The 23,871-nt window shown below is 45.4% G+C and overlaps 1 protein-coding gene across 7 annotated transcripts in view; it reads right to left on the bottom strand.

Annotated features, from left to right (window-relative positions):
• The window catches only part of LOC105469368 (regulator of G protein signaling 9), a 107,736-nt gene that overhangs the window by 14,834 nt on the left and 69,031 nt on the right, over positions 1-23,871 (bottom strand). For all 7 annotated transcript variants that reach the window (XM_071083472.1, XM_071083471.1, XM_071083474.1 and 4 more), the window contains 7 exons: positions 23,682-23,743; positions 19,875-19,988; positions 16,290-16,405; positions 11,467-11,554; positions 9,195-9,333; positions 4,463-4,548; positions 1,880-1,997 (listed from right to left, as the gene is read on the bottom strand). In XM_071083472.1, coding sequence (XP_070939573.1) covers positions 1,880-1,997; positions 4,463-4,548; positions 9,195-9,333; positions 11,467-11,554; positions 16,290-16,405; positions 19,875-19,988; positions 23,682-23,743 — 723 coding nt within the window. The remainder of the gene's footprint in view (positions 1-1,879; positions 1,998-4,462; positions 4,549-9,194; positions 9,334-11,466; positions 11,555-16,289; positions 16,406-19,874; positions 19,989-23,681; positions 23,744-23,871) is intronic.

Raw genomic sequence — 23,871 nt, 5'->3', positions numbered from 1 at the left:
CTCTCCCCAGAACGTTCTGCTTGCCTGGCCCACATGCTCTTACGGCCAACTCTTTCTCATTCCCTGCTTCTCTGTCACCACCTGGCAGGGGCATAGTCTACACACATCCCATCTTCCCTATCCCAGTACCACATTAATTTCCTTTATAATCCCTTGGGCAGGCATTTGTGTTGTTAATTACAACAATGGCCCTCATTCTTCACCTTTCCCTGTCTTTTGCGATGAGACTTTGAAATTTCATCCATCTTTCGCCATGAGACTTTGAAATTTTTCTCACTAAAGAGATATAGTCTATTCCCTTGTCCCTTGAATCTAGGCTGGCTTTATGACTTGCTTTGGCCAATAAAATAAAGTAGAAGAGACTATGTGAAGCCTTGTGTGTTTCTACTTGCTCCCTTGCAATTCAGTCCTCAGCATGGGATTCTGCCTAGGTGAGACTGCTGGGAGATGAGAGGTACATGAAGCAGAGAAAACTAATCACACTCAGCTCAGCCTAGGCCACTGCAACACCCCCAGACAGATGAGTGAACCCAGCCAAGATCCACAGAGCCACACAGATGACCCCACATGTATGAACAATAAACACTTGTTGTATGTTGCTCTATTTTTCTGGTTGATGGTCACACAGCAATAGCTACCTAATAGTTTGTTTAATTATTTTGTCTCAGTCCTAGACCAGAAGCTCCATGAGAGAGAACCATGTCTGTTTCATTCACCGATGTTTGCACATAGTAGGTGCTCAATAGATGTGCTGAATGAGCGAGTATTCCTACTTGGTCAGGCTGGTCTGTTGCTCACCTCTGTGTTCTATGTCTGTTGCATTCTTGCACAAGTGTAGGGAGTGAGCTTAACTTCGAGAATGGCCTTCTAAACCTCCCAAGGTCAGTTAGAACTATCCTCTCTCTCCCCCAGTCCTGACTACAGGGCTGACCTCGTCTACACCTACAGAAGAGGGAAGCATCGACATCTAGAAAATGTCCTAGATAGTATCATCTTTGATCCTCACTCATCTTGATGTCTACCATCCTCTTCCCATGAATGAAGACATCACTGCCTTTGTTCTTTAGCCAAAAAGATGCTCCTCAGAGGGTCATTCGAGTCCTTCATTCCCAAAAGCCACTTGTTTCCCCAGCATGGACAAGTGGATGGGGGGATGGGAAGAAGAGAGCTGGTCAACCCTCCAGTAATTATGACTAAGAACAAACTCCACAGGAGAAATGTCTCAGCAGGGCCTTTCCAAGCAGGCAAAGCAGGGGAGTTCAGAGAAAGTACTTCCCTGCAACTAGCCCCTTGGCGGGATCTCAGACTCATTTGGAAACAGTAGTCTAAATTAGAGAGATAGGATGAGAAGCTTCATAAAGCTATTTTAAACAAATCTCCCTGAAAAACACTAGGCCTTGGGGGTGGGGAGAGGCCTTCTCTTTAATTTTCCAAAGCAAAGCTGTCACTGAGAGAGAGCTTTGTGTACCACGTTTCCCTGTGGCTCTCACTGAGAGAGCTTTTTCCCCCTGGCTCTCACTGTGAGAGTTCTCGGTTCCCCTAAGAACTCCCTGAGGTATACTAGGCAGCCACACAGCAATTGAGTCAGGTGATCCCCTCTCCCACCCACCATCTTCGCCGACCCTGTCCCCTGATGAGTGGGCTTGGGAGAACAAGCTCTGGTTGCTGTGGTATTAGGAAGTCCCCCATGAAGAAAGTTAGAGGAGTATGGGATGAACCTGATGACCTCCATAAATGGGGAATGGAACCTTCTAGACTCTGACCCTACCCTTCTTCATTTGCCTCTCCCACGTGCATGCCCCCACCCCCAGGAATCACAGATTTATTTAGGAGGCCCCTCTTTTTGGAGTTGGCTCCTCCGGTCCAGCTTGCTCATGACCTGGGTGATGTCCACAGTGTTGGCTGCTTCTCGGGCCTTGGCTTCCTCTTCCAGCTGCCTCAGGATGACAGGGCTTGGGCTGGATCGCAGGTGACGCCGCATAAAAGGGAGGGTGGAGCTGGAAGGAAGGACAGATTGGTGGTTGGAGGAAAATGACACAGCTTGCCCAACACTGACACTCTCACACTTGGTGGGAGCTGGGACTGGAAGGTCCAAAATCTAGATTTTGTTCTCTCCTTTTCCCAGTGAACCTCCGGTGGGGTCCAACCTTGCCTCCATTCACCCCACTTGGAGGATAAGACCAGAGGGAGTACCAACTGCCATTAGATTTTAGGTCAGGCACAAGGAAGACCCTTTGGTTGGCGAAGTTGCATTGAACTTCTACAAGATTTAGAAACCAATTTGTTTTCTTAACTTCTTGTAACATCTTCATGAAAGAAGTGAGTAATGAAGGTTTGGGTACTGGAGATAGTTGGAGCATTTATTTGTTTTCTTTTCTTTTTTGGGGGGGCGGGGTAAGGGGGTGGGCACAGGGGACACAGTCTCGCTCTATCACCCAGGCTGGAGTACAGTGGCATGACTTCGGCTCACTGCAACCTCCATCTCCCAGGTTCAAGCCATTCTCATGCTTCAGACTCCCAAGTAGCTGGGACTACAGGCATGTGCCACCACACCCGACTAATTTTTGTATTTTTAGTAGAGGCAGGGTTTCACCACGTTGGCCAGGCTGGTCTCAAACTCCTGACCTCAACTGATCCATCCGCCTCAGCTTCCCAAAGTGCTGGGATTACAAGCGTGAGTCACTGTGCCTGGCTGGAGCATTTGTTTTCAAAAGCTATGGTTCTGGGAAGGAAGGAAAGAGCTGGACTATCCAAGATAGCTAGGCCCCAATGAACAGAGAAAGAGGGAAGAGGCCTAAAGAGGGCTGGTGGGCTGTTGGTACCCTGCTCAGGTACAATATCTTGACATGTGCCAGAATCTTCTTCAAAGCCAAGCATGGATTCCTGGAACCAAACTCTCCCTGCCATGGCCTTAGGAGCCAGGACAAAGCTCGAGGTATCCAAGTGATATAACGGACAGTGAGCAGCGGAGCCACCTGTCTTTGAGGGCCCACGCAAGCTTGGAGCCCAGCACTTCAGCGGCAATGATAGACAAAGACCTGCAACCTACTCCAGATTTCTAGACTACATAAGCCCCTTGAACTCTTACATCTATCTTAGGGAGAAGAAGGGCTCCCCTACCAGGAAATAAAGCCTGATGCTGACAATGGATCTCTCACCAGCCCTGCCAAGGGGAAGGCTTGGAACTAGGTGCAACTTGTCATGGAAAAATTAAGTTTGAATACATTGTCTTATACCTGGGATCATGGAACAAAATTCATACCCACTGCAGTCCTGGCATGGACACAGACCAGGCTTCACACTTTACGAATGCATCCACATGTAATTCTCACTCACAATAGTGAGAATTCTCACATCTGCCCCAACTTCTAAAATATCTGGAGAGAGAGGTATGAGACTCCTCTTCTTTCCCCTCATTACTTTCTGGCAGAACTTCTGGAGCTATTACGGGCCTTTCTTCTGGCTTCAAGTAGAAGCTTTTAAGTCCCCAGGGACACTGAACTCCCTTCCTTACTTGGTAAACCCAGAAGAATAGCACCACAAAGACTTTCTTTCTCTCTTTTTCCTAACAGGGCCATTATCCTCAAGAATGAAACCAAGTTGGGTTGTTTTGTTTTGTTTTGTTTTCTCTCCTTTGATAAAGGCTCTGGTCCAGTCATCCCCCGTTTGAATTGATGGAAGATGCTGGAAAGGAGCCCAGTGAGGGTTGACCTGGCAAACAGGGGAACAGTCACTATGGGGGGTGGGGACAGGACACATGATTGCCAGTGGAAAAACCTCTTCCAAAGCCTTACAGTTTTGTTCAAGCTGCCATTCGATTACTATTTTGAATCTTCAATCCTTGCAGATTGAACTACCCCCAAAAAGAGTTCAATCTGCCCCTCAGAACATTATTTCGTCCATTGTCCCAGTGGCTCTACCAGATGAGAGGATCCACATCTCCAATAAGAAAAGTGAGAATGAACGAGTTAATGGACTTCTAAAACACGGTCCCTGGAGGCAGCAGGAATACCTGGCCCGTTACTGTCCAATTCCCCTCCATTGAGCATTTTCTCTTGGGGGGCAGTCTGGTATTCTCTCTGAGGTCTTAGAACAATTTAAATACCAGGATGCAGCTTAATTAATTCCCATGCATCAGTCTGAAGGTAACATGGAGCAGTTTAAAAACCAAGGAGATGCTTCCATTTGTGATAAGGGTAATTATTGGTCTGATCATCCAAACTCTTTCAAGCCAGCATTCAGGAAACAAAACTCGCTGGTGGTAATTACTAAGGAAATCTTGCTAGAGTGATTTCAGGGCATTATGAAGCAAATGAGGCACTCATTCCCTAAGCAATACTTCCCAATCCCCAATATTTTCATCAAGCAAATATCTCCATAATAGCTATTTGGCTGAAAGAGACCCTCACTTCTCTGTAAACTAAACAGCAGGCAGCCAGCAATTACAGATAATTCCACTTGCCTTTTCTTGGTGGTTTCCTGAGGTTCAATAGCTTTGGCCAGCATTTCCTTATAGATCGGAGATTTTAAATAGCGAGCATAAGAATCCTAGTGGGAACAAGAAAACAACAGTAATTATGAGAGGAAAAAAGGGTCAAATCAAACCAATACCCTTGCCATTTTCAAGCCTCCCTTGGCAGTAGAACGGAGAAGTTATGAGAATTTGTCTCCTTGGGTGAAAGGTGTTCGGGGAGGTGTTGAGAGCAGTGGTTCTCAAGTGTAGTCCCCCCTAGAAGCATCAATTTCACCTGGGAACTTCTCAGGCCTGCCCCAGCCCTCCTGATGAGAAACTCTGGGAGAGTCACCCTGAGCCTGAACAGTCTCATGTTTTATAGCTCACAGCTTCAGATCCTATCAACGTTGTCTGTGATTCAGCCTATGTTGTAAATGTACCCAGTTGCATAAAAGCTGCTACAGTTAAAAGTACACTAGACCCAGAACTGCTTAATTTGTTTCACTGATTCTCATATGCTGCATGCTACATGCCAAACAAGTGAGACAGCTGGTCACGTACTGAGACATAGTCTGTCATCATTTGCTCACATGAGGATACCTAAACAATTAACAATTAACAACTACCTGAACAGTCTCCAGGTAATCCTGCTGTACCTTTAAGTTTGAGAACTACAGTCTGTAACTCTACCCACGAAGATCCACCTTGGCGTGGTTCAGTGAAGCCAGCATGAGACAAGAGGACACCCGACCTCTCCTCTCCAAGACTTTCTTCCAAGGAAGATGAGCAGCCAGGAGTATGGAGCCCACTTCTAAGCCACTGACATCCCTATCTGTCCTGTGTTTTGGGTGTAAAGGCAAGAGAATACCAAAGCAAAACCAAAAACAACCAACACTTAGAGTCCAATTATGGGGATGTTTACTGGGACCCTGGGCAATTTCAGAGAAGCTTCATGAATGCTTGTCACTTTTAAGCCAGCGGAAAACTCTAGTCATACCCAATACGGGACAAAGCCCACTGCAACAAACCAGGGATTGAGATATTTTTAAAAGTTATTGAAATGGCACTATTCTAAAGACTAAGTGGGAGCAGTAAAACTAGCATAGAGTCTAGGAATAGGGATCATGGAGCCACCGGGATACGTTGAGTGTATCGCCATAGGACATGGCTGTAATGGCATATAGAGAGTCCAGTGGGCATATATGCCATTCTTTCCTGAAGTTACCTGACTGCTCCATTCTGGCTAGTAGCTGGCCTCCCTGGGCAGCCCCTAAAAGGCTGTATGAAAACTACATGGTTTTTTTTTTGAGACAGAGTTTCGCTCTTTCACCCAGGCTGCAGTGCAGTGGCAAGATCTCAACTCACTGCAACCTCCACCTCCCGGGTTCAAGCGATTCTCCTGCCCCAGTCTCCCAAATAGCAGGATTATAGGCGCCCACCACCATGCCCAGATAATTTTTGTATTTTTAGTACAGACAGGGTTTCACCATGTTGGCCAGGCTGGTCTCGAACTCCTGACCTCGTGATCTGCCCGCCTCCGCCTCCCAAAGTGCTGGGATTACAGGCGTGAGCCACCGTGCCTGGCCGAAAGCTACATTTTTAGGAACCAAAACGTTTTAAAATACATTAAAGAGGATTATTAATAAAGAAACCCTGCTGTGAATCTTCTAGTAACAAAAACACAGAGACACCCCACTGATTCAAAAAAGGATGAAAATGGCTAATCTGGCTTGGTGGCAATTCTAAATTATTACATGCTTTAAAAACAAAGTAAAAATATTTTAAAATGATACAATAAAAGACTAAGTAGAAGAAATGTAAATTAGAAGAAATAAAAATCAGGAAAGCTAATCAGCATTTACCATTCACACAAACCTATGTATATAACCTATATCATATAACCTATATCACATAACCATATCATATACTTTATCTCACATAACCCATATCACATACTCTATCTCATATAATCTATATCACATAACCTATATCATATAATCTATCTCATATAACCTATATCGAATAGCCTATGTCACATAGCCTGCATCATATAAACCACATCATATAACCGATCTCATATAACCCACATCATGTAATCTACATCATATAATCTATATCATATAACCTATATCACATAATCTATATCAGATAGCCTATATCACACAGCCTATATTATATAACCTATATCACATAGCTGATATCACATAATCTATATCACATAACCTATATCATATAATCTATCTCATATAACCTATATTACATAATCTACATCATATAACCTATATCACATAATCTATTTCATATAACATATCACATAACCTATATCATATAATGTATCTCATATAACCTATATCATATAACCTATATCAGATAGCCTCTATCACATTACAATCTATAGCATATAACCTACATCATGTAACCTATATCAGATAATCTATCTCATAAAACCTATATTACATAATCTATATCATATAGCCTATATCATATAATCTATCTCATATAATCTATATACATAATCTATATCATATAACCTATATCATATAATCTATCTCATATAATCGATATCACATAACCTATATCAGAGAGCCTTTATCACATTATAGCCTACATCATGTGACCTATATCATATAATCTATCTCATATAACCTATATTACATAATCTATATTATATAGCCTATATCATATCTATCTCATATAACCTACATTACATAATCTATATCATATAACCTATATCATATAATCTTTCTCATATAATCTATATCACATAACTTATATCATATAATATATCTCATATAACCTATATCACATAACCTATATCAGATAGCCTATATCACACTATAACCTACATCATGTGACCTATATCATATAATCTATCTCATATAACCTACATTACATAATCTATATCATATAACCTATATCATATAATCTCTCTCATATAACCTATATTACATAATCTATATCATATAACCTATATCATATAATCTCTCTCAATCTATATCACATAACCTGTATCATATATCTCATATAACCTATATCACATAACCTATATCAGATAGCCTACATCACATTATAATCTATAGCATATAACCCACATCATATAACCTATATCATATAATCTATCTCATATAGCCTATATCACATAACCTATATCAGATAGCCTACATCACATTATAACCTATTATCATATAACCTACATCATGTAACCTACATCATATAATCTATCTCATATGATCTATATCACATAACCTATATCAAACAGCCTATATCACATAACCTATATCATATAATCTGTATGACATAATCTATCTCATATAAGCTGTATCATATAACCTATATCATATAACCTACATCATATAATCTATCTCATATAACCTATATCAGATGGTCTATATCACATAGCCTGTATCATATAACCTATATCACATAACCAATATCCATAACCTATATCACATAATCTATTTCATATAACCTATATCACATAACCTATATCAAATAGCCTATATCACATAATCTATATCCTATAAAAATACTTTGCCATTAAAGAAATCATGGCCATAATAAGAAGTTGAAGCACCCCAAAGAAAGTCTTGTCAAGGATGGCACCAAAGAAGAATCAAACTAATCAACTTCTCTAAGGCTAACTCTGAGCCTCCGATTCTAGTTTCTTAAGAAAATGATTGATTTTTCTCTCAGGTCCCCTTCATGTATTTTTTTTTTTTAAATTTCCACCACATTCACACTTTGTTAATAATCCAGTGGGCTAGCTGGATTCTCACAGGGTCTTACTACAACCATACACACACAAATCTGTCTCTTCTAGACACTATGCCTCTATATGTAATATTTGCTTAGGGCCAGAGTGGTGAGAATTGCCATCACTCTACAGCAGAAACTAAGAGCTCGGCCTTGAAACCCAGGCAGACCTGGCTACGAATCCCAGCCCCATCTCTGGTGAGACCTTGACCAAGCCGCTAGATTCTGGAGCAGCAAAGCCTAACTTGTGGGTTGTCTTTGAGCACAAAGTTCTGTGTTTTGCACAGTGACTGCACCTTGTAAGCTCTCAATGAATGAAGGCTGTTACCATAATGCTAGCATTACTAATGCCATCACTCCTACCGGCCTACTACTGCAGAGTGGGGCCCGTAAAGATGCACACAGCTTCTACAGGAGTCCCTCTAGGCCCGTGAGTGAGGGGCTCAAGGCAAGTCCACTCCAATAGACAGGGGGAAGAGATGGCTGACAATTCTGGGTTTTGTTTTTTTCTCTCTCTTTTTTTTTTTTTTTTTTTTTTTAATATATATAGAGACAGGATCTCACTGTGTTGCCCAGGCTAGTCTCAAACTTCTGGGCTCAAGCAATCCTCCCACCTCAGCTTCCCACAGTGCTGGGATTACAGACATGAGCCCCCAAGCTGAGCTGCATCCTACAACTGGCAAAGCGCTGTCCACGTATCATCTCCCTTTTTCCTATATCTAAAGAATTTTCCAAGGCCGGGCGCAGTGGCTCAAGCCTGTAATCCCAGCACTTTGGGAGGCCGAGACGGGTGGATCACGAGGTCAGGAGATCGAGACCATCCTGGCTAAAACCTGGGAGGCGAAGCTTGCAGTGAGCTGAGATCAGGCCACTGCACTCCAGCCCAGGCGACAGAGCAAGACTCCGTCTCAAAAAAAAAAGAATCTTCCAGGTACCTAGGGATGGAAGGCCTATCTGGACCCCGTATCCTCAGCACGGATCCACCTACCTTCTTCATGAGCATGTAAATGTGGGTTTGTGCGGCGTCCAGCACATAACGGTGGGGGTGCTTCAGCCCTTTCACCGTGATGTCCATGGTCTTGCCGTCTATGTTGATCCAGCGCCTCGCCCCTGGGGCCAGGAACAGCCTGGAGTGGGAGGGAGATGTTAGTAAAAGTAACGAAACCAAGTCAGTTCATGAAAAGCTCACAGCTGCTCGGAAGGGAAGGACCGACACGACTCAGGTTCCCCGAGGTGAGGGTGGCAGGTTTTTTTAGGAGACACTAAAGAGCGTGAACTTTTGAAGAGGCTGTCAAGCAATTTTTCCTTGAAGCAAGAAACATCCAGTATTGGGAATGCGAATATTTAACTTTGATGTTTCCAGCCTCCAGAAGAGAGAGCAAGAAGGGGCTGGGGTAAGCCCAGGTCAGATTAGGCCCTGGCCATGAGGGTGAAAAACTCAGCCTCCAACTTCACACCTTCTACACCAGGATTCCAGGGCCGACCTGGGACCAGGCTAAGACACCTTCACACAGGTGTTCTGGGGGTCTCTGCTCTCCCTCTCCCAATCCAGATGTGCTTTGTAATGAATCTCACACGCTGCGGTGAGAGGCAGCCCATGGTCCCAGAACCCAGAGGTCTGACCCTCTGGGCAGACAGGCCAAGGCTCCCAGTTAGACCAAACTTGGCCACACTTCCTGAGCCTGTGGCTCTACCTGGGATGCCGGGATGCAGAACTCCCTCAGTCTTTCCAATTCTGAGCTGTTGCTGGATTAGAAATACTCCCATGAATATTTTCCCACCTTTCTAAGATGTACCTTAAAATTTTGGAATTCAAACTGAGATTTACATAACTAGGGAGCCTGGGGAAGACGGAGAATCAAACTAATGGCAGAGGCAGCAGGCTTCCTGTAGCAGATTTTCGGAATCGGGAGTTGTGTGTGTGTCACTGTGTGTAAGGCAGTCAGGCACCCATTGTACTGCGAAGGATGTCATGGAACCTTCCTGGACCGTCAGCCCTCCCCACTGCACCACACCCGCACCCCCATTTCTCTCAATGCATGGATCCCCTCCCTGTGGGAGGAGATGGGCAAATTTGTAAGAGAGTGCATGAACCTCTAAGTATAAGAAGTGAGACCTCAAGCTTTTCTCTTCAATGCTGCGGGTGCTTCTCTGGAAACCGGGGTGTTGCAACCTAAGTTCATTTGCAGGAAGGACATCCAGGGTCCAGAGGCTAAGTCCTCAGAGGAAGGGGCTGTTTGGCCTGCTGCCCGAAGTTCAGCACCACAGTCTCGTGGCCGCAAAAGGGCTGGTTCCAGCCCAGCGTGGTGCTTGGGCTTTGGGAAACACAGCGAAGCATGTGAGTATGAACTAAAAATGCTGGGCCCTTGGTGTCCAGGACTCATGTCCACTGCAGCCAGTGCAGATGAAAGAACCCACAGAGATGGGACCACAGCAGGACAGGAGCACCCGCCAGGCCTGTAGGGGGAGGAGCGTCGGAGAGGGGGAGTGTGGCTTTCAGCAACCTTGGGGGCCTCATCACACCTTCCCCCTCTTCTCCACTTGGCCATTGAAAACAGGACTGACCCTTTTAACCTGGAACCCTTGGCTCTTGTATAATTTGGAGGAGAGACGGGCCTGGAGAGGGACAGACTTATTGCTGCTTGGAACAAGTGGGGGCTAGAGCCGTGATGTCAGGAATGAGATGTGCCCACCCATGTTTGTACCCCAAGCTGCGCTCACTGTCCCAGACACGTGGGAGGAGCTCCCTTCCCCTGTGATCCTCACATCTCTAAGGAATAGGTTTTCCCATGTTGTTGCTTCTCTCTCTCTCTCTCTCTCTCTCTCTCTCTCTCTCTCTCTCTCCCCCCTCACCCCCCCCTTGCTCTCTCTCTCTCTCTCTCTCTCACACACACACACACACACACACACACACACACACACACACACACAGCTCTCAGGACACCTAAGAAGGCTTTAGTCAACGACAGAGCACTCTGCACTGTAATTCGGGACAGCTTGCTTTTTTAACCCCTAGACACATTCCCATAGGAACAGGAGACTCACACTGCGTGTCTCACCAGGCTTTCTTCAGGGAACCCCCAAACCTCCCAAAGCAGCGGGGAAGTATTTCTAGCATGGCAAGTACAGTGAACCGATGCTGACCAGGCCCCAGCCAGTCACCAGGCTGTGGTCCTCTCGTCCTATCTCCACCTCAAGCGCAATGGGGTGGTTCTCGGAGGCCCAGGGGAAGGCTTTCCAACGCCCTGGCTGATGCTCACTTGTAAATCTCCTCTGCTTTCTCCTTGACCTTGGACTGGTCTCCGTACTTCAGATCCTCGCAGGCTTCCCAGAACCCCAGATTCTCTCCTGCGTGGTGAGAAGTCCACGTGGATGAGGGCCGGGCAGGAAATAAGGTGGGAGAAGAAAAGAGGAAATAAAAGAAATGAGTCGGCCGGGATGGATTCCATTCCCCAGCTCGGTGAACACCTTTCCTGCCGCAGAACAAGCTGTTGTATATTGCGATGCTAGACAAAACTACTCCTTGGGGAAAGGAGCCACATCTTCACTTCTACGGCCTGGAAGAACATTGGGAACTTAGTAATTGCTCAATACGTGGTCTTCGAAAAAAACTAGATGGGCACCTACCATGCTTGCAGCAATGCATTCACACTGTGGCGGCTTCCTTTCCTCCAACAATATACAGGCCAGTGTTCATATCACCCCCTAGAGGTTGTCATACGCTTTTTTATTCTAGAATTTGGCTGTAGCAAATATTGCTTGAATGAGTTCGCACATGAATAGGCTTATATGCATGCGTTGCTACACTACGGTTTTCTTCATAATGACCTCCGTCCTTTGCTCTTGTTGAATGACTGTGCGTGAGTTCTTCCTCCTTTGTTTGGCTGTGCTTAGAGAACCTGTCATTTCCAGTCCCTCACCGGGCATATTCCAGGCTGTGGTTCCTACGGAGAGGCTGCTCAAGCAGCAGTGCTGAGGGACTGACCCTCAGGGAAGGTCTGGCCAGGAGCAGGACTGAACTGAGCATCACCTGAGCCAGAGGGAATTGGCCCAGAAGGAAAAGCCAGGTTCCCCCAAATCCTTCATCTCCCTCCAACTCGAAGTTCTCTAACCTGCAGCGCCCAGAGGCACCATGCATATGTTCACACGGTGGCCCCAGGTGGCAATTTTTGCCCGGGAAAATAAAGATGATCACGAGAGAGCGTGTGTGTGTGTGTGTGTGTGTGTGTGTGTGTGTAAATCGTGGAGTGTGTCACAGTGTGGGGAAATGAACAACAAAATCCTCTCCTCTCCTTTCTCAGTACAGTTGACCTTGAACAACTAAGGGGTTAGGGCGCAGACCCCCATGCAGCAGAAAATCCAAAAACTTAACTACAGATAGCCTGCTGTTTACCAGAGGCCTTACTAATAACATAAACAGTCAATGGACACATAAGTACATATGTATCTACCTATCTATTATATGGATTCATGATACCTTTTCATAACTTTTGTCTATTTCTAGGTTGTGCAGTTCATCTGCAAGTTTTTTCAGATTGCTGTAAATCCCCCCAAGTTTTTAAATATATCTACTGAAAAAAAAATCCACCTACAAGTGGTCTCGTGCAGTTCAAACCAGTGTTGGTCAAGGCTCAACTGTATTGTTTTAAAGCTCCTGGGTGTTTCATATTAGAAAAGGCTGCACAATTCTAAACTAGTTGGCATTTGTCCCACAGCTCTGTGGAGGTCCTTCCTCTTCAGCATGAACTTTAGGGCGTTCTTTGGACCGAGATCACAGACCAGTGATGCTCTTCACTAAAATGTAATTGACCTGACAACAAATGCCATGTAAACTGTCTTGCCCACAGCAAAAGACAGTTGATTGCTTAGTAAAATTAAGCAAGCAATTATTCATGATAGCCAAAAAGTGGAAAGCACTCAAATGTCCATCAATAAAAGAATGGATGAACAAAATATGGTGCAGACTACAAGGGAATATCATTTGGCCTTAAAAAGGAAGGAGATTTCCGCTGGGTGCAGTGGCTCATGCCTGTAATCCCAGCACTTTGGGAGGCCAAGGTGGGTGGATCATGAGGTCAGGAGTTCAAGACCAGCCTGACCAACATGGTGAAACCCTGTCTCTACTAAAAATACAAAAATTAGCTGGGCATGGTGGCACACGCCTGTAATCCCAGCTACTCAGGAGGCTGAGGCAGGAGAATCACTTGAACCCAGGAGGTGGAGGTTGCAGTGAGCCGAGATCATACCACTGCACTCCAGCCTGGGCATCACAGCAAGACTCCATCTCAAGAAAAAAAAAAAAAAAAGGTTAAAATGGTAAAATTTATATTACATATATTTTCCCACCAAAAATATTAAATAAGCACACAAAAGTTCATAGCAGCATTATTCATAATGGCTAAAAAGCCAAAGCAACCCAAATGTCCATTAACTTACGAATGGATAAGCAAAATGTGGTACATACAAACAAGGAAATAGTACGGGGTCATTAAAAAGGAAGGAAGGAAATATCATGTAGTCTTTAAAAAGGAACCAAGCAGCCAGGCACAGTGGCTCACTCCTGTATTCCCAGCACTTTGGGAGGCCAAGGTGGGTGAATCACCTGAGGTCAGGAGTTTGAGACCAGCCTGACCAACATGGTGAAACCCCGTCTCTACCAAAAATACAAAAATTAGCCGGGCATGGTGGTGGGCACCTGTAATCCTAGCAACTCGGGAGGCTGAGGCATGAGAATCGCTTGAGCCCAGGAGGCACAGGTTGCAGTGAGATGAGATCACGCCATTGCATTCCAGCCTGGGTGACAGAGTGAGATTTTGTCAAAAAAAAAAAAAAAAGAACGGAGGTACTGTTATATGCTGAAACACGGACAAGCCTTGAAAACATTATGCTAAGTGAAAGAAGACGAAAGGTCACATAGTGCATGATTTCATTTATATGAAATGTCTTGAAGAGGCGAATAGGGGTAGAAAGTAGATCTGTGGTTGCCTAGGGCTAGGGTGCAGGAGAGGGAGGAATAGAAGATGATTCTAATGGGTAAAGAGTTTCTTTTTAGTGTGGCAAAAATGTTCTGGAATTAGTGATGATGGTTGCACAATTTAGTGAATACACTAAAACCCCTGAATTGTACACTTTTAAAAAGTTAATTTCATGATATGCAAATAATATTTCAATTTAAAAATCTTTTTAAAACATAAATAAGCAAATGGATGATTTATCTGCCCTGTTCATACCTAAAGCCTCGGGAATCTCATGAGGAGATTGCTAACAATACAGTTTAAATAACGCAGGGAAATCTTTTCGCTGGATTCTCATTAAGGAATGAGTGCGGGCGGGTGGGGGGGTGGAGATAATAAACTCAGGGTGTATGTTGTCACTTTGCCACTAGATGGCACTATAACCACTTATTCACCAGTCCATCCATCTTTTCTGGGTTTTGTTCTAGAGTGGCAATTAGACTTGATTAGGGAGGCGGATTATCAACAATCCATATTATCATGTAATGTTCTGCATCCGGCAGTCAGCCAGGCTAAAGGCATGTCCAGTAGGATTCGTTTCTGGAGCAGTGCCACAAACAAGTGGATCTCGGGTAGTAAGCCACTGAGTGCCAAGGCTCAAGCGTGATGCCCCCAGGGCTGGGGACTGAGCAAGGAAGTAAAAGAATCCCATAAGGGTAAATATTTCAATGAAGGTGGTGAATGCACAGCCTGGTTCTGATCTGGCCTCATGGTTTTCGCGGATTCTTCTCCGGGAAGTGCAGTATATTTAAAAAGCCAAAGGCCTGGTGCGGTGGCTCACGCCTGTAATCCCAACACTTTGGGAGGCCAAGGCAGATGGATCACTTCAGGTCAGGAGTTCGAGACCAGCCTGGCCAACATGGCGAAACCCCGTCTCTACTAAAAATACAAAAATTAGCCAGGTGTCGTGGCACGTGCCTGTAGTCCCAGCTACTTGGGAGGCTGAGGCAGGAGAATCACTTAAACCTCAGAGGCGTTGGTTGTAGTGAGCCAAGATTGTGCCACTGCACTTCAGCCTAGGCAACAGAGCGAGACTCCATATCAAAAAAAAAAAAAAAGTCACAGTGCCCCTTATGAGGTGACATCCAGAGATGGGATATAAAATGTGGCCCTGCCCATTCCACTAAAATCCACACCCTCTTAAGGCCCTGAAGAAATCAGGCCAGGAGCTAAGGTGATGGCTGTCGATCACCACACATTGGAATCATCTGAGGAGTTTCCAAAATTTCAGGGATTCCAACCCCCACCAATTTAAAAGCAACTTTAGGGATGAGATCCAGGAAAACATGTTTTAAAATATCCCCAGGCAGACTGAATGTGTAGAACCACTGAGCTAAAGAAAATCAGGAAGCCAGGCGCAGTGGCTGACGCCTGTAATCCTAACACTTTGGGAGGTTGGGGAGGGCGGATCACCGGAGGTCAGGAGTTTGAGACCAGCCTGGCCAACATGGTGAAACCTCATCACTACTAAAAATACAACACAATAGCCAGGTGTGGTGGCGGGTGCCTGTAATCCCAGCTACTTGGGAGGCTGAGGCAGGAGAATCACTTGAACCTGGGAGGCGGAGGTTGCAGTGAGCTGAGCTCATCCCACTGCACTCCAGCCTGGGTGACACATCAAGACTCTGTCTCCAAAACAAAAAAAAAAGAAAAAGAAAAAAGAAAATCAGGCTGGGGGACAAAAAGAGAAAGAAAGGAAAAGCCTGCCTATCTCCCTTCCCTTCCTCCAGGTTCATTATACTTAGGCTGGAAGGAGCAGGGGCTCCTCGGGTGACAGTGGGGGCATCCAGGATGGATGGAGCCCTCAGAAATGTAAGGGATCCAAATGTGGATTCTGTGAGCAGGTGCAATTTTCCCCCAGACAGTGCGGCCTCTTTGAGTCTATGGAAAGAACGAGTCTTGGGCTCAGGTCCCATTCTTAAAGCTGTGAAAGGAAGCGACTGTTTGAGGGCATAAGCAAAGCTCTGAAAACATCTGCTGAGAAATTCCCCAAACCCTAGGCCAGACATTAAAGGACTCTTTCTAAAAGTAAGTTATTTTAATTTTTTTTTTCTTAAACAAAGACCCACCACTGAATTCTTTCTTGAGGAAGTACTGGAAGCTCTGTCGACCTTTAGGGTCTCGGATCAATTCGCTGAAGTTGAAGGCCCATCGTTCCACTCGCATCTTGGTTGGGATTTCCACCCTGCAAGGATGATTTGTAAATGCACCAGATAGGTAGGGGTTGTGCCAATCGGTGGCCTGGGTTGGGGTAAGGGGCTTTAGTCGAATGGCCCTTAGGGCTCAGTCCAATCCTCCTCCTCCTCCCAATCCCTGCATAACACACAAGCCAAGTAATTACTTGCTAGGAAGATTCAGCCACAGACAAGTCCCCTGGGGCTCACATCAAAGACATGACCATCCCAGAGGTGAGGAGCATGCCCAGTGTGGGGATCCCACACTCAGGTCCTGCTCGCTTAGCCTTAAGGACAAACGAATTCAAATGCCTCCTCCAAGGCCTGGTAACAGCCTGGAGCCTGGCCAGCAGAGGGTCAGGCCGCCACCTGGATCAGGAGAGAATTCTGGAGCAGCATTGGTGATGGGTGCTACAGTCACTGCCACCTGCTGGGTGCCTATCACCCACCACAGCTGCCCCTCCACCATGGCACGCCCTGGCTTCTGGTGGAAGCCGGTGGCTCCTCCTGTACCTGCCTCAGGCCACGTGCCTCAGAGTAGACCCATTTGCTGTCTCTGCACTCCCTTTCAGGGCTTCCTCTAAGATGCAGGTCCCACTGCGTTCCTTGTTTGGAAAGATTTCCCTGATCCCAGGTAGGACATTCGAGCCCAGCTAGCAGAGATCTAACATTCCAGAGAATCAGAAAAAGACTCAGTTTTCTCCCCTATCCCTTATGGAATTCTCCTAAACCTAACACAGACCTTTGAAACCAAGGTTTCAAGTCCATCACACCATGTTTCCCACTGATGTAGCAGCTAGGACCAGAACCAGGCACAATTCATGTCTATGGGATCCAAGATAAAGCCTGCCAAGCAAGTTTTACACTTTCCTTAAGAACAAGTGTAGAAACAATAAGAAATCCGATAACACTAACAGCTGCCATTCACAGAGCATTGTCCTATATGAAGTACTGTGTGTTACACACATACCATTGAATCCTTAAAAAAACACTATGAGTTGAGTATTACTATCCCATTTTATTGTCAAGAAAACTGAGGCTCAAAGAGGTTAAATATTTGCCAAGTCTCACATAATTAGTAAGAAGCTGAGTTGTGATGACGACAGGGGTTTGCAAACTTCCACGTGCATCAGAATCACCTGGAAGACGCATTGAAACAGATTGCTGGGTCCCAACCTCACAGGTTCTGATTCAGTAGGAGTGGGTAGGGCCCAAGAATACGCATGTCTGACAGGTTCCCTGGTGCTGTGGATGCCGCTGGTCCAGGGACCACACTGGGAATCAATGCTCTAAACCAGCCTCAGAATCCTGGCTGCTTGTGAAAATCAGCAGAGCTTTCAAAAAACACCGATAGGGGTGAGAGAGCAACCCAGGCCAATTAAATAAGAGGTTTGGGAGGATAAGGCCTGAACATTGATGTTTTTGTTACGCTTCCCCAATAATCATAATAATGTTCTAAAATCTAAACCATTAAGAACAAGACTTCCCGCTTTCATGGGAGCTAAGCTATGAGGATGCAAAGGCATAAAGAATTACACAATGGACTTCAGGGACTCAGGGGAAAAGGGTGAAAAGGGAGTGAGAGATAAAAGACTACAAACTGGGTTCAGTGCATACTGCTCAGGTGACAGGTGCACCAAAAAAAAAAAAAAAATATATATATATATATATATACACACACATATATAAAATAGGTTCAATAAACATATAGGATCCACAATGAAGAACAGGGCTTCCCACTTTAACGGGGAGTTCCAGTTGTCACCCACCCAGTGCCCTCTGATCAACGGTTCTTACACAGAACACACCCTTTTCTTGTCTCCAGCAACCTCTACCTGTCTTCGATACCATGCTCCTCATTTTACTTAAAATTCAGCTGCCATCCATCTCTCCTCCCCAAGCCCTCCTAGGACAACCCTCTTCCTGGCCAGGTGCCCTGCCTTCTCCTCCAGGGAGAGCCGGCGTCTGCACACGCTTGCCCACAGGCAGACACAGGTCGCCTCTCTCATTCAGTACCCTGGGAGGCAGACACGGGCTGCAGAGAAGCACCCCAATAACCAGAGGCCACAGAGGATAAGGGAAGCCACCCCAGAAGACAGCTCTAGAGTCTTTGGCTCTGCAGTTGACCTTAGTAGACAGGGCACCCCCAACTCCAGAGGAGTGGCCTCCTTAACCCGTTGTCTGCCCAGAGCGGGCCACGTGGAATAGGTACCAGTGTTGCTGGAGATGAGAAGCGGGACCCTCCCAGGCCAGGCCTGCTTACCCAGCTGGGTCAGTGTCACCTGTGTGTTCCTCATGGCCTTGGCAGTGTTGACCCAAGCGGTGACCTATACCTGGCACTCCCTCCTTTCCCATCACCCCACCTCCCTCACACACTCAGGCCTGTCCTTTCTCCCCTGTCCTCCTCTCTCTCTCCCTCTAACTTGACCATTACACCCTTCTCTTCTTCCCCCCTCTGTGTGCTGGAACTCTCCTGCGTTTCTGCCTCTGCCCCCTCTTCCAAATAACACATGCGTGCAGGTCCAGTGAGCAAAGACTGTTCAAAACTGACAGACAGAGCCAAAGGGCGAGGGAAAGGGCAGGTTTAGGGCTCTGCCCGCCCAGAACTTAAGTTTACTCTAATTAGATAGCAAACTTGCAAAGCCATACCTATGATTTTTTAATTTTCAAAACCAATCTGTTGTTAAACATAGAGTCACCATTTGACTCAGCAATTCCACTCCTAGATATACACCCGAGAGAAATGAAAACACGCCCATACAAAAACCTGCCCACGAATGTTGATAGCAGCATTCTTCATAATAGCTAAAAGGCAGAAACCACCCACATGTCCATCAGCGGATGAATGGATAAACAAACTCTAGTGCATCCATACCACGAAGATGATTCGACCATAAATGGGAATGAAGTTCTGATCCATGCTACAAGATTCATAAACCTTGAAAACATTATGCTAAGTGAAAAAAGCTCGTCACAAAAGACCCCATAGTCTTTCCTAGATTTCCTAGAAGCACAACACCCAAGAGATGAAATCAATACACAGGTCAACTGACCAGCCTGTCCTCTTTTCCTATATCGATTTGGTGACATATTTATTACTGTCTTCTTATAAACTTGCTCGAATCTAGTAGCCCTTGGGATTGGCAAGTATTTGACAAAATCAGTTCCTCTTCTACTTGTGAAATGAAACATTGTCTGCCATCCAGTCCCTCTGTCATTCCTCCAATTCCAATTGATGCCATTGATAGGAAATGTCCGGATAGACAAATCCGTAAAGATAGAAAGCAGATTCATAGTTGCCTAAGGCTGGAGGGGTCCAAGGTTTCTTTTTTGTGTAATGAACGTGTTTTAACATTGATTGTAGCTCTATGAATATAATAAAAACCATTGAACTGTGTGCTTTGAATGGGTGAATTTTATGGCATGTGAATTGTCACTCAAAAACGGTTTTTTGAAAACACCAATACATAAAATACATACAATTTGGCGTTTAAGTCCCAGAACTGGGTGTCATCGGTGATCCAGGGGTTGCTGGGAAGGCAGCCTGACATGATGGCATCGTTGGATGAGAACTGCTCACTGTATTTCACAATCCTGAAAAGCAAACAGAAAACAATTTCCAAGAAGCTCGACACCCAAGATATGACATCAATACACAGGTCAACTGACCAGTCTCTTTTCCTGTATTGATTTGGTGACATACTTATTACTGTCTTCTTTGAAACTTCCTCAAATAGAATAACCCTAGGGATTGGCAGGTATTTGACAAAATCAGTCCCAATCTTACTTGTGAAATGAAACATTGTCTTCCATCCAGTCCCTCTGTCATTCTTCTGTACCTATTTCTTTCTTTTGTTTTTCTTTCTTCCTTCCTTTTTTTGAGACAGTCAAGCTGGAGTGCAGTGGCACAATCTTGGCTCACTGCAGCCTCCGCCTCCCAGGTTCAAGCAATCCTCACACCTCAGCCTTGTGAGTAGCTGGGGCCACAGACAAGCACCACCATGCCAGGCTAATTTTTTTTTGTATTTTTGGTAGACACGGGGTTTCGCCAAGTTGCTCAGGTTGGTCTCAAACTCCTGGGCTCAAGCGATTCCCCTCAGTCTCCCAAAGTGCTGGGATTACAGGTGTGAGCCCCCACGCCCGGCCTTTCTGTACCTATTTCATTAAAATATGGCCTGTTTCTATTTTATCAATAGGTTTTTAGATTCAAAGCCAACTTGGAGTGTTCAAACTTGTGTCTCTGCACCCATCTTAGAAGCCCAAAGTTGCCATAGACTCCAAGACTCTTGCCATGTTGGGTTCTACCCTTTGTCAGGATAATGCCTGGGTTTGGAAACTTAGGCCCATTATTTAAACCTGGGGCTTAATTGGCCCAAACACACTATTTGGAGGAAGGGCTAATTCCTTCTCTTCCAGCTATTTGGAAATACATACTATATTATTATTAACTATAGTCATCCTACAGTGCTACAGAACACTGTCTAGCTGTAATTTTGTAACTGTTTTTTTGGGGTTTTTTTTTTTTTTTTTTTTTTTTTTTGAGACAGCGTCTTGCTCTGTCACTGAGGCTGGAGTGCGGTGATGCAATCATGGCTCACTGCAGCCTTGACCTCTCAGGCTCAAGCCATCCTCCCACCTCAGCCTGATGATGAGATGGGACCATAGGCATGCGCCACCACACCTGGCAATTTTTTTTTTTTAATTCTTTGTAGAGATGGAGTCTCACTATGTTGCCCAGGCTGGTCTTCAACTCCTGGACTCGAGCAATCCTCCCACCTCGGCCTCCCAAAGCGCTGGGATTATAGGCATGAGCCACCACTCCCAGCCTAATTTTTTATCCTTTAACAAATAGTTTCCTATCTCCCCTCCCCCCTGCCCTTCCCAGTCTGTAGTAACCTCTGTTCTACTTTATGTACTTTCAAATAGCCAGAAAAGAAGATATTGAATGCTCCCAACACAAACAAATGATAAACCTTTGAGATGATGGATATGCTAATTACCCTGATCCAATCAGTACACACTGTACGTACTGAAACATTACTATGTACCCCTAAACATGTACAATTATGTGTCAATTTTAAAAAACGTTTCTAAAAAAGAGCTAATTCCCTTGAGTTGAGTCAGACCTTCTGAGTTAGTACATCTCCTGCTGTCTGGGTATCGAAAACCTGCTGTGCCTCCTCCCCGTAGTTGGAAAATTGTGTCCACAGTGAATGTGAAATGCACCTGCCCTGAAGTCTTCCCTCAGCCATGAGATTTGGACAGAACCGGATCCACGCCTTAGAGATAAACCACTGGTGCCTTAGCGACAAGCACTGGGTTTGCAATTCTATGCAGAACTCAAGCCCCCTGGCTTCTTCTCTCCCGAGACTCTCTTAGGCCACAATCAGACCTTTTTTTTATGTTTTTTTTTTTTTGAGACGGAGTTTGCGCTGTCTCCCAGGCTTGAGCGCAGTGGTGCTCTCTCAGCTCACTGCAGCCTCCTCCTCCTGGGTTCGAGTAATTCTTGTGCCTCAGCCTCCTAAGTAGCTGGGACTACAGGCGCACACCACCATGCCCGGCTAATTTTTATCTTTTTAGTAGGGACGGGGTTTCACCATTTTGACTAGGCTGGTCTTGAACTCCTGGCCTCACGTGATCTGCCTGCCTCGGCTTCCCAAAGTGCTGGGATTACAGGCGTACACCACCTCACCCGGCCCAATCCTTTACCAGTGCACACCAGGCCCAGACCTTTACCAGGCGCACACCACCTCACCTGGCCCAGACCTTTGCCAGCGGAGAAGCTGAAGGAAAATAACAAAAACAAACAAACAAAAAAAAACTGGTTCACAGGTCAAAACACTAATGATGTCAAAATTATGGTAATAAGGTCCGGAGACAAATAAAATTGGAAAGTATGTCTAAGAAATATCCTTGGGTCTCCTTTCATTTTCTTTCTGTTTGGTTTCATGAAACTGGGTTTATGGAACACAGAAGTACATGGTTTTGAGTTTATCATAGAATAATGAGGATTATTATAACCCAAAGTGAGTGCCCCTGAGTACACAGGTGCCCTCCTCAGCTAGGATCGGGGCTCAGTAGCAGCAGAGTCACTGAAATGTGGGTGGGGTCAGGGCATATTTTCTCAGGCAGGTGGCATTTTTGCAAACTGGGGACATAGGAAGACGTAAAAAATTTTTACAAGAGCCCAACCCTTAACCATATTGAAGGAAGGCACTAAACAAAACATAGCATCTTCAGTCCCGATTAGTACCATGACTTGAGTCTTACACAGTTAGAATACATGATTAGTCACATCGTGCCTCCCAGGAATAAGCCAAGTTTATTTTCATGTGTGCAGGAAAATCCCAGAGTTAGCAATGTGCTCCTAAAATAAATTCCGCATTTTAAAGGAATAACTGCTTGCATGTGGGAGGCGGCACTCAGCTCTTTCTTGTCTCCTAGATGATGTCCTATGCGGGGCTGGGTCAAGGTAGCCAGAAAGTTCAACAAATCAAACATAAATGTCCGATTTATCTTAAGGGGATTTTAAATCAAAGATGAACGACGGACATTTAGTAGCACATGGAACCAGTAAACATGACTCACACACCCCTAATGAATTGGAACGGGTAACGATAGGAACCCAGGCTGTCTTGGATCCTCACAGGGTCTTCAGTCCACGGACTTCCAACTCTTTCCAACTTCCCCATCCACACATTAGTGGATTCCAAGAGACATAACAGTCTTTTCTAGAATCTCACCTACCCTTGATTTTGTCTAACCCAAGATGAGACCCGGAGGTTTTTTTTTTTTTTTTTTTTTTGAGACAGAGTCTCGCTCTGTCACCCAGGCTGGAGTGCAGTGGCCGGATCTCAGCTCACTGCAAGCTCCGCCTCCCGGGTTTATGCCATTCTCCTGCCTCAGCCTCCCGAGTAGCTGGAACTACAGGCTCCTGCCACCTCGCCCGGCTAGTTTTTTTTTTTTTTTGTATTTTTTAGTAGAGACGGGGTTTCACCGTGTTAGCCAGGATGGTCTCGATCTCCTGACCTCGTGATCCGCCCGTCTCGGCCTCCCAAAGTGCTGGGATTAAAGGTTTGAGCCACCGCGCCCCGCTGAGACCCGGAGGCTTATTCTGAGAGATGAACTAGGAACTAAGCCCCCAAGAGACTGGTTTTGTCCCTCGCAGTTCTGCTGAATCTTCAGTCCATCAGCCCAGGAACTGTTGAGTTTGCCTTAAAACATAAGTTCTCCTCTTGTCTTACCTATTGCTCAGACTTTAGCAAGATCAACAAATCAGAGACATACCCTCCCAGGGACACGGAAGACTTCACTGTGGACCTCATCAAGGCCTGTTGGTAATACATGATCTGGAAGAGAGACAGTTGTCAGAAGGTGTTCAACCCCTCACCCTTCGGTGTCACTACACACAGCCTCCAAACCCAGAAGCCATTTACCCACAGCCGCACCCCATGCCCAAAGCCAGTCCCCTCAGTAC

This window comes from Macaca nemestrina, chromosome 17, assembly GCF_043159975.1.
Source record: "Macaca nemestrina isolate mMacNem1 chromosome 17, mMacNem.hap1, whole genome shotgun sequence".
Taxonomy (NCBI): domain Eukaryota; kingdom Metazoa; phylum Chordata; class Mammalia; order Primates; family Cercopithecidae; genus Macaca; species Macaca nemestrina.
This window is presented reverse-complemented; position numbering and strand designations above follow the sequence as displayed.